Consider the following 12,173-nt stretch of genomic DNA (forward strand, 5'->3'; position numbering starts at 1 on the left):
AGAGTTGTGGGAAAGTCAAACTTTAGCGTAAAGAGCGAGGCGTTGAGGAGGGGACAGCCCCTTTCATATATGGAATAACTTCTGTTCGTTTTAAGTCTCAACGTCGCTCCTTACTTTCAGTTAAAAAACTTGTTTTTTTTATTTAATTTTTGAACGTTTTTGAATAAATGCAGGTCTTGATTTTGGCTCACCGTACATGGATAATCAACAGCAAAATTGCATATTAATTTTACTTTTATTTGGTTAAATGGCTTTCTCGAACGTTGTTTAATTTTATTTACGAACGTTTCTATTAGTAATAAATATAAATAACTTACGAATTAACTTACGTAACGAATTTCTACATTCATATATTTTTAATACGTATATTAGGGGGTTGTGAAGTTTGAATCTTGTACTAATTCTTTAAAAATGACCTCTTAATCACAAAGGCCATTAATTAGAATAAATAGCTCTTATGAAAGTACTAAAAAATCTTTGGCTTAAAGAGAGAGGTATTCACTAGGGGGCGAACCCAATCATATACGTTATAATTTCTGTTCGTTTTAAGTTTTGATGTTCCTCCTTACTTTCAGTTGAAAAACTTTTTTTTTTTTTATTTAAGTTCTGATCTTTTTTTTTAATAATGCTGGGAAATCCGGCACCCCCTTCATAGCAATGTCTCTTCCCACATGAAAACTTCCTCCATGTAAAGATCCTCCCACATAACCCCCGACCCATCCCCCACTACCAAAAAAAATCCCCTCTGAAAACGGCTGTATACTTCCCAATAACCAATACTATATGTTAACATTGGGTAAAGTCCATAACTTTTATCCCCCCCCCCCGGGGACTTTTGAGAATTAAGTCATCCTAAAAGACATAGTTATCATATTTTCGACGATTCTGAACAAAATGGCTGTCTCAAAACTTTGATCGGAAAACTTTGGGAAAAAATGAGCGTGGGAGGGGGCCTAGGTGCCCTCCATTTTTTTGGTCACTTAAAAAGGGCACTAGAACTTTTAAATTTCGTTCAAATAAGCCTTCCCACGGTATTCTAGGACAACTGGGTCGATACGATCAACCCTGGGAAAAAAAACAAACAAAAAACAAATAAACACGCATACGTGATCTTTCTTCTGGCAAAAAATACAAAATTTCACATTTTTGCCGATAGGATCTTGAAACCTCTACCGTAGGGTTCTCGAATACGCTGAATCTCTTCGTGTGATTTTCATTAAGGTTCCATAGCTTTTAGGGGGTATTTCGGCCTTTTTTCGAAAATCAGCCAAATTTTCTCAGGCAGGTAACTTTTGATGGGTAGGACTAAACTTGATGAAGCTTATATATTTGAAATCAGCATTAAAATCTGATTCTTTTGATGTATCTATTGGTATTAAAATATCAAAGAGCCGGGTCGCTCCTTACAGTTCGTTACCACGAACTGTTTGAAGAAATATACTCCTGCACAAACCCATTAACATACATGCATTCACATACTTAAACTTTGATATTATATATTTATCACATAATTCACATGTTTAAATTGTGAGGTACTTTACGTAACAATTGAATGAGAGTTTTCATTAAAATCGGACTTCCGGTACCAGAACTGGTGCTCTTAGTTTGCTAAATCCAGGACCCAAAGACATCTAAATTCAGAATAGTAGTTTGCTAATTCCAGTGCCCTAGGAAATCTAACAAAGGGTATTTTAATTTTAATTATCTTTTCATAATTGGCCTCCGAGGGATGAGAGAAGTTTTTACTGCATTTTTCCTTTGTCAGAGCAATCATGGATATTTTATGGGGTATACATATATGTTTGTTTTTGTGGCTTTACGTTTATGGTCGTGGGAGGACGCGTGGAATTATTGTATAGGCGAACATTTGCCTCATTTTACCACAGGTCTATATCCTTGACTTCTGCTTTCCTAGATAAGTAGTTTTTGCAAGTAATGAGCCTGTTGGTAAGGATAGATGCCCCTTCCCTAAGACTTGATGTACCGATCAGGTCTTTTATGCATATCGGGCCTTGATACTCTTTGGGATCTAAATTTGGTTCTGATTTTTTTTATTTTTTTTTTTTATTTTTTTTTTTTTTTGCTAATTTGGATCCAAGCAGTGACACCAATTCACAAGAATGTGTTGGTGCCTGGGAAAGATTTTTTTCGATTTTTTAATGAACACACGAAGAGAGTTTTTTCGAAATCTAGAATGGGAGCTTTTTATTTTTTTCTACTAATTGAAGATAAAACAAAAAATAGATTTCAAATTAATGGGGCAGTTGTGAAACCCCACTTCTGTCGACTGGCATCACTATTTCAAGGTGTGTGGCCTGTGGGAAGTTCTTGCTGCAACTGTCCTTGATTAAAGCGACCACGGATATTTTATAGGAAACATTTATGCTTTATGCTCATAGCTTTATATTTTTAGTTTTTACGGGTGGAGTTAAGGTAGCACATCAACGATTATTTCTTCACTGTGTTCTTTGATCTACATTATTGACTATTGTTTTCCTAGTAAAACGATTAATATAAGTACTGATCCCATCTGTACACGCTGAATTTGCTATCATGTTATTTACATTACTTTATTGATTTTCCTAAGCGCCAAAATTCGCAACGAGCATCTCCAGCTTTAGATATGATTAAATAAAAAAAAAACAAGTTTTTTAAACTGAAAGTAAGGAGCGACATTAAAACTTAAAACTAACAGAAATTATTCCGTATATGAAAGGGGCTGTCCCCTCCTCAACGCCACGCGCGTTAAGCGAAAGTTTTTTATTTTTTTTAAAAATAAAGCTTTGAGACAGAGTCAAACTTTAGCGTAAAGAGCGAGGCGTTGAGGAGGGGACAGTCCCTTTCATATACGGAATAATTTCTGTTCGTTTTAAGTTTTAATGTCGCTCCTTACTTTCAGTTTAAAAAACTTGTTTTTTTTATTTAATTTTTGAACGTTTTTGAATAAATACAGGTTTTGATCTTGGCTCACCGTACATGAATAATAAAAAAAAAAAAATTCATATTAGATTTACTTTTATTTAGTTAAATGGCTTTCTCGAAACTTGTTTAATTTTATTTACGAACGTTTTTATTAGTAATAAATATGCGTAACTTACGAACTAACTTATGTAACGAACTTTTATATTCATATATTTTTGCTACGTTTATTATGGGGTTCGCCCCCTAGTCAATACCTTGCTCTTTAAGCGAAAGTTCAAATTTTGTTCCAATTCTTTAAAAATGACCGCTTAATCACAAAGGCCGTTAATTAGAATAAATAGCTCTTATGAAAGTACCAAAAAACCTTTGGCTTAAAGAGCGAGGCATTGACTACGGGGTGAACCCAATCATATATGTAATATTTTCTGTTCGTTTAAAGTTTCGATGTTGCTGCTGTTGCAGTTGAAATACTTGTTTTTTTATATTAAATTTCTGATCTATTTTTAAATAATGCTGGAGAGTCCGGCGTCCCCTTCATAGCAATGTCCCTTCCCCCATGAAAACTTCTTTCATGGAAAGATTCTCCCACATAACCCCCGACCCACCCACCCACCCCCACTACCAGGAAAAATCTCCCCTGAAAACGTCTGTATACTTCCAAATAACCAATACCAATATATGTTAACATTGGGTAAAGTTCATAACTTTCAGCCCTCCCCCGGGAACTTCGGGGGACTAAGTCATCCTAAAAGACATACTTAAAATATTTTCGAACATCCTGAACAAAATGGCTATCTCAAAATTTTGATCAGGTGAGTTTGGGAAAAAAATGAGCGTGGGAGGGGGCCTAGTTGCCCTCCATTTTTTTGGTCACTTAAAAAGGACACTAGAACTTTTAATTCCCATTCCATTGAGCCCTCCCACGATATTCTAGGACAACTGAGTCGATACGACCATCCCTGTGGAAAAAAAAAACAAAAAAACAAACAAACAAATAAACACGCACCCGTGATCTTTCTTCTGGCACAAAAAACAAAATTCCACATTTTTGTAGATGGGAGCTTGAAACCTCTACAGTAGGGTTCTCTGATACGCAGAATATGATGGTGTGATTTTCATTAAGGTTCTATAACTTTTAGGGGGTCTTTCCCCCTTTTTTCGAAAATCAGCCAAATTTTCTCAGGCGTCTAACCTTTGATAGGTAGGATTAAACTTGATGAGACTTATATATTTAAAATCAGCATTAAAGTCTGATTCTTTTGATGTATCTATTTGTATCAAAATACCGTTTTCTAGAGTTTCGGTTACCATTGAGTCAGGTCGCTCCTTACTTACAGTTCGTTACCACGAACTGTTTGATCGATTTTCTTTGGTACCAAAAATAGCAAGCTAGTGCTCTGAATGTATAACAACAATAGCACCGAATATAGTTTTACTCATTGAGTCAGTCTTCTGTACCGATTTTGTGCTGTGCTTTCCTTAAAAATACATTTTCATTAGATTCAAAATGAAAAATTTGGAGTAAATTAGGCCACAGGAAATGAGTTGAAGATAAGTTAATGATCCTACACACAAATCAACGGAAATAAAAATTCCTCATAAAAAAACTATATAACACTGGTAAACAAAAAAAAATAATAAGGCAAGGAAAGAGAGAGGAGGGGAAGAGTGAGAGATAAAGAGACAGAGAGAAAGAAAAATAGAGAGAGATATATAAGTACCATCGAGTGGAAACGTAATCAGTGTATGGTGGTCTAGAAGCTATGTCTCTGGCCAATCCAAAATCACCTATCTTTATAACACCCAGATGTGAGCATAAAATGTTTTCCGGTTTAAGATCCCGATGAAAAATCCCAAGACTGTGCATATAATTCAAACCGTCAAGAACCTGATACGCCACAATTCGCACCGTTGACTCTGGAAATCCTTTGTCTCTAGAACAAAATGGCATTTAGTTACAAAGCAAATAGTATGTTTTTTTTTCTGAGGATGCATTATGTAGTTATGCAAAACGTGGAAAAAAAATCGTAAAATAACTTCTTTTTTTTAAGTAACACTGGGTTTATTTAAAAAAATAAAGTATACATCATCGGTTCCCTGAAGCCTGCTTGTGCGGGAGAAAACCCTCCTAATAAATCAATAACCCCCCCCCCAAAAAAAAAAAACATAATTAGAACTCAACTTACTGGACCCGAAAACCAACGAACCTCCAAACAACACCCATACAAAATTATAATATTTATAATCATATTCAGCTGCAACTAAACCCTCCTCAAAAACATAACTTAACTGGCACAGAATAATCCATCCAAAATATACACATCAAAACAATGGTTCTTTAGCAACTTACGAAATTCCTGCAAACCCCCAACATTCCTCAAATCCTCTGGCACACTCTCCCAAACTAACGGAACAACATGGCGAATTGAAAACCTAGACCTAGACGTGACCATAGCTGGTCTTCGCACCAACTGAGAAGATCGTGTTAAATGATCGTGAATAGTAGACGCTTTAACACCAATAAATTCCTTGGAAGATGTCAATTTTTCCAATTTGTGTTTTTAAATAGCACACTTTCACAAATAGGTACAATGTATACTGGACATCTTGGTTGCCATAGCATGTCTTAGATAAGTTTTTGTGAGGTAACCTAAGGCTCTTTTGATTTTGGTTTTTACTTTCGGTTTTTCAGTTGTTTTACTAAAGGCTATAAATCTTTGTGGGGTTTCAGGAGTTGTGTGTAAAAAGATGGGAATGTGGAAGGCTTTGACGAGGGAAAATATTTTTTGTTTATCAAGTTTTGCTTTTAATCATTTATGCTTTCTACCTTTATGATTACTGTTTTTCTTTTTCTATTTAAAAAAAGGTAATTAGATTATTTAGCATTGTTATTATTTAAGTTAAAAAGTGGTTAGAAGATATAACCACCCAAGGACATATCTTATATATGTAGTTGTTCAGTTTTTTTAATGTATAATGCAGCTGTGTTGTTTTTTTTTGTGCAAAGTGAATAAAAATGTTTTAAAAATAACTATATGTTTTGTTGTTTTTTTTTTATTTAGGTTTTCCATTTGATTGCTTTGTTTTTTCTCCTATGTTTATTGACGGCTATTGGTCATATAGCCAAAATACTCATTTGAATTTTGATTTAACCACTGTCTTCGGAAAACCCCTCATTTCATGTAACTTCTTTCACGTTTCATTGACTGAACAGGAACTATTTCTTTAAACACACAATTAAGGAAATAGTTCTTTAACACTTCTAGTGTTCTAGAGGATTAACGCAAGAAAGAGTTTTCTCAGAACTGAGGAGATTTAGAACTTCAAAATTTTGATTTATCACAAATAGTTACATTACCTGTGGAACATCTTGATTAGCTTTGCATGTCGTAAATGAACTTTATGGAATGATCCAAGCCTCGTTGAATTAACTTTTTTAACTCCTATTTGTATTGTTTTTGTATCAAGGAGTATTTTCGTTTTGAGCTCTAATTTTAAAGGGTGCTTGTTTTGGTATTTTCACGTAGCCGCAATAATTGGTCTTTTTGTAATAGCTGCTTTTAGAAAAAATTCCTTATTCTATATAAACTCTTGATTTTGATTTGTCTCGTGCTGGAACTATTTTTTTGGAACGATCACGCTCAGTTTTGTAAAACATCTAAACCAAGTGACATTTTCCCCAGAGCTGAATAGATTTAGAACCGGCTAAGTCAAGTGATTGAAGGTAAATTGAAGGTTCTAAATCAAAAAACCGGTAGAGCTTTTTCATTGCCTTAGTGTGTCTTAGATAAACTTTTATAGAGGTCTTGGTCTCTTATTTACTTAAATTTTTATTCGGATTTTAGTTTTTGTTTTGTTTTTTTTTTGTATCAAGGAGCTTTTTAATCGTGTTCTAAATTTATGTAGCTGAAATATTTACTAAAATCTTATTTTGATCCCTGTCTTCGAAAAACATCCTAATCCTGTATAACTTCTTGATTTTCGTTTTACTATTGAAAAATATGAAGTATTTTTGGAACAATTACACTCAGTTTCCTGAAAGATACAACACGATTGTAAATTTTTCAAGACTGAACAAATTTAGACCTTTTCAAAGTTTTCTTTATCGCAAATAGTTACAATTCCAATGAAACATCTTGATTGCCTTAGAATGTCTTGGGTGAACTTTTATGAAGTGTTTTATGTTTTTTTTTAAATTTAAGTATTTTTGGCTTTTATTTGTTTTTGTTTTTTTACTAAAGACGTTTTTGGTCGTGAACTAAAGTTTTAGCAGATTATATATATTTTTGTTTTATATCACTGAAGACGGCTATTGGTCATATAGCCCCAAACATACATTTAGGGTTTATTTTAATCAGCGTTTTCAGAAAAGTCCTCGCTTCATGTAACTTCTTTGTTTAGTTTTGCTGGTGCTGAACTGCTTTTTGGAATTCTTACAATCAGTTCTCTACAAGATATAGCACAGGTGCGATTTTTCTCAGAGCTGAACAGATTTAGAGCTTCAAAAAAAGTTTAGATTTGTCCCAAATAGTCAAACGACTTTTTGAACATCCTGAAATAAGAAGTATTTTAGTATTTGAACTTCTTAAGAAAATAGTATTATTGTTGACAATTGTGAGAGAGATAAATTGAATTAATCTGTATCTTCTTCTAACGGATTCCTGGGAATTTCCTTCGAAGGACTTTTTGGGACTTTATGGAACTACTTTCTTTTTGTTTGATTTGCACTGAAGAGAGACTATATCTTGGAACATTTCAAAGGAGTTTTAAAAAAGACTTAACACAATTGCGATTTTTCCTAGAGTTGAAAATAATAAGAATTTTAAGTAAAGTTTTCATTTGCCACAATTAATCAAAGGTCTTTTGAGCATCCTGAAATATGAAACATTTCATCCTTATAACTGAAAAACAAAGAAAATGGTGTTATTGTGGGTGATTGCTCAGGGGAGTAATTAAACTAATGCATGTCTTCCTAATAATATCCTGGGAAACTTTCTTTTTGGCAGTTCAACAACGATTTGGTGAAAATTCTTCGTCAAAATTTGTTTTATATTTGTGTAAAATATGTGATTTGAGTAAAGTAAAAAAGTTATATACAATATTTGTATAATAGTCATTAAAAAGCCTTCACTTATTATTTGGAAGCCTTTTTATACTGAGAATCAAACGCAACTTTTTTTTTAATTTTGCTTTATTATTTTGTTTTTAATGCAACTTTTTAGATTTATTTGAAACATCGCCAAAAAAAGTTTGAATAACAATGTCTGTTTCTTTTTTTTATAATACTTCACTTTTTCTTAAGTATATCTTACGAAATTTGAAATGATTTCTTAAAATTTGTATACCATTTATTTATTTTCTGTTGCAGAGTTTCAATTAAATTTACAACCATCAGTTTTCCATCAGTCATTGTAGGCAATCATGACTTGTATTTCAACGACCCTCCTTATGGTTAGTAGCAACATTTAACAATTCTTTTTTGGGGGGTGGGAGGAGGTTAAATATATTTTAAAAATTTAGGTGGGGCACAATTACCATGTCTTCAATTTCCAGCGAAATATACCTATAAGGCATTTTCATTGAAAATATCCTCAAAAATGATATTTTTCAAAATATGGAAGATGAGGGCATAAATAAAGGAGGACAAATGGTCCTCCACTATTGGCGAAGCTGCTAATGGCTATTATTTTTGGAGCTGATTCCATTGTGTATAATACCTAATGCAATTGTTTCACGAATCTTATTTTATATATAACAAGAGTTTATTATATATAACAAGAGTTATATATAATTGTTATATATAACAAGAGTTTAAGTTCATTATATTACAAGAAAACACACACCAAAATCACGAAAACAGATAATTAAAAGTTAAGTTATGCAGAGATCTAGCGTGATGTAGTCTTAGCAGAGCCGTATTCAGAATAAATAGACATAAACATAGACATATTTTGTTAAACTTACTCTTTTTAGCGCTAAAAGCACTAATACCGAGGGTTTTTACAAATACGACAAAGTTAAATAACAAATACGACACCAAAAAATGAATTCAACCATATTACTTTTCTTAGGATTTGTTGAACATGTCTTTAAAAAAGGGGACAGGGGAATGCTGGTAGCGAGTCGTACGGCATGTCACTGGGTTGAGCTTGTATTGTCTCTGGGTAAGGGACGTAACGGGGGCTAGTGGGGGCAGGATTGTCCTGTGTTTGCTGCTACGGAGCAGGGAATGGACGAACTGGCAAATAAGTATCTGAAAGTCGTTAAAAGTCGAAACTCGAGGCCTCGAGGCCAAGAATCTTAAGTGCATTGTCATAAGTAGTGAAGGCCTGACCCAGCATAATCTTACAAGCCCGTATTTGGATAGCTTCGATATCTTGGCACATCCCAGCACTCAACTGTACACTAGGGCCCCACACTGGGAACGCATATTCAATGATGGGTTGGATATAAGTCTTGAAGGCAAGCTTCATGGAATTCACACTGAACCCGAACTGCTTCTTGGTAATCAGTGACTGCAGCACTGCATACCCTTTTCGCACAAGGTCACTTACGTGGTTGTTGAGCTTGCAGTCAACGGAGAAAATTACCCCCAGAATTTTCTAACTGCCAACTGTTTTAAAAAAGGTAGGGGGCTCCTGAGAGTCCAATTTAAGACGGTTCAAACGCCACACCTTGCCCTTCTGCTCATTGAGGGTAAGGCTAGCTCGTTCGCATTCATTCTGAAAAATAGTGGGTAGACTAGGATCAATAAGGGGGATCGTTGATTGGCCTTCTAGTAAGTATTTGAGTAAGAATGACAGATCATGAACGAATTTATATCTGTCCTTGAAAGTACACGGGATGAAGTTGATCACAGCGAAGAAAATAATTCCGAATAGTTTAGTGCCCTGAGGGGCACCGCAAGTGATTGGGAGAAATGCAGAGTTTTAATCGTCTTCGCTAAGAGCGAAAGCGCACTGCTCCCGCTGGGAAAAAAAAAATCAGCGACTAGACCTAATTACAGTTATAAGTCACAATTGGCATTGGCGTTAAAGATCATATACAGATTTAGTATTGCATAGTTTGAGTAACTAAGCTTCTTAGGAGATAATCTCACCATTTTCATCTTCAACACCTGCTGATTTTAACTACTTTGTTGTTATATAAGTACAGCACTATCAAACAAGACAGCAGAACTAAAAAAAAAAATGTACAAAACAGTTCACTAAAATCCAATTTACGTATATTTCTCAAATAGTATACAACATTTAGAAAATCATATTTAGAACAAAAATTTAAATGACTTAAGATTTGAACAATGAAAAATTTATTTAGAAAGCGAGGGCATATTAATTTAAAGAATTAAAAATCTAATAAAATTTATATGCACAATAACCTGGTTTGCCCACCTGGTACACCATTTATAAAGTTGTCATTGAATTTTTACCTCTAAACTACTGAATTGACTTAACAAAAAACGGACTGATCAACATATAATAATAATAGAAATTGGGTAAATTAAGTATTTCATGGTGGCTCAGGCCCAACGCCCCTTATACACCTAGCAAGTTGAAAAAAGCTGCTTACCCTTTATCATAATGGCTTCTCATCAGTTCATACAAGTTGCATTCCATGTGTTCAAATATAAGGTAAAGAGTGTCATTTTCTCTAACAACTTCTTTCAGCTTAATAATATGTGGGTGTATAATCTTCTTCAGGGACTAAAAGAGAATATCACAAGTAGTAGTAATACAGTACTCCGATAGAACAGGAGTACGCAAAGCTGTGTTGGCCTCACATGGTCCTAGTATACTATGTGTTGGCCCTAATAGTAGTAGCGATAACATTCCGAAAATAATTTCGTCACTGACAAATCGGTATATAATTGGCGTCACGGACCTGTGCTAGCCTGTGCTAAATTGCGCAGATATTATGCCCGTAAATTTTCTGCGCAAATTTCAGCAGCCTATTTTGCGGCTAATAATTAGACTGTAAGCTTTAAGTGATTTCAGTTTAGATTACTGCTTGCTTTCTCTGATAAGTGGGTACTAGGATCAAAACGAAATTTGGCTGATTATGCTGAAAGCGAAAATCGGATTTACTTGCAACTTAGCTTACAGCAGAAAACACAAAAATATAATATCATATAAAAGAAGTATTATAAAATCTATTTAATATTCTTCCAGAATACAATGGAGATTGGGTGAATCATGGGGGTTTCTTTCAAATATTAAACACACACAAAAAAAGTTTTTTTTAACTGAAAGTAGGCCAAGGAGCAACATTGAAACTTACAACGAACATAAATTATTACGTATATGAGGTGGGTTGCCCTCATCAATACCTCGCTCTATACGCTAAAGTTCGAATTTTGTCCCCAGTCTTTAAGAATGACCTCTGAATTAAAAAGGCCGTTTAATCAGAATAAGTAGCTCTTTTAAAACGAAAAAATAGAAACTTTTTCTAACACCAGTACTAACTTTTTCAAAGAAGTACTAACAACAACTTTAGCGTGAAGAGCGAGATATTGACGAGGGGGATAACCCCCCCCCCCATATACAAAATATTTTGTGTTCATTTTAAGTTTTGACGTTGCTCCTTACTTTTAGTTTTTTTAATTTAATTTCTGATCGTTTTTTCAATAATGCTGGGAAATCCGGCTCCCCCTCCATGCAAAAATTCCCTTTCGCCATGAGAAATTCCTCCATGGAATGATCCTCCCATGTACCTCCCCCACCCCCCCCCCCCACCAGAAATATCCCCAATGAAAATGTATGTATACTTTCCGATAACCAATACTATCATAGGCAGTGCAATAGCGCTGCCTAAGTAAAGAGCGATGTGGGCACAATGCATTATTCTTTTTTTTGGTTTGTTTGTCTTAGACCAGAACACTTCGTATCAAAGGATTTGCCGTAGAAACTTCAAAAAGGGCCCATTCAATCCTAAATTAAAAGGGCTGGAGTCCTTTTTAATAGTCGAAAGTGATTGGAGGATAACTAGCCCCCTTCACTTGCCTACCATTTCTCCAAAGACATCCAATCAAAATTTCCAGATAAAGCCATTTTATTCAACGCAGATGAAAGGTCAGGAAATTATGTTTTTAAGGATGCCCCACAGCCCTCCTGGAAAAAGTTATAACTTATGCCCTGGGGACTAAGAAGGTTTCATATAGAAAGGTTGGTGGCAGGAACTTCGGAAGGAACTCATGGAATTGGCAATCATAAGTTCCAGTGTCCTTTTTAAGATTCAAAGTGATTGGAGGGCAG

The 12,173-nt window shown here is 34.6% G+C and overlaps 1 protein-coding gene across 1 annotated transcript in view; it reads right to left on the bottom strand.

Annotated features, from left to right (window-relative positions):
• The window catches only part of LOC148945511 (uncharacterized), a 198,986-nt gene that overhangs the window by 100,389 nt on the left and 86,424 nt on the right, over positions 1 to 12,173 (bottom strand). Inside the window, exons 3-4 of the mRNA XM_089098780.1 lie at positions 10,492 to 10,625; positions 4,644 to 4,856 (exon numbers count right to left, since the gene is read on the bottom strand). Of these exons, the coding sequence (XP_088954906.1) occupies positions 4,644 to 4,856; positions 10,492 to 10,625 (347 nt within the window). The remainder of the gene's footprint in view (positions 1 to 4,643; positions 4,857 to 10,491; positions 10,626 to 12,173) is intronic.

Source organism: Artemia sp. Qi Xiang Cuo, chromosome 13, assembly GCF_049724085.1.
Source record: "Artemia sp. Qi Xiang Cuo chromosome 13, ASM4972408v1, whole genome shotgun sequence".
NCBI lineage: Eukaryota > Metazoa > Arthropoda > Branchiopoda > Anostraca > Artemiidae > Artemia > Artemia sp. Qi Xiang Cuo.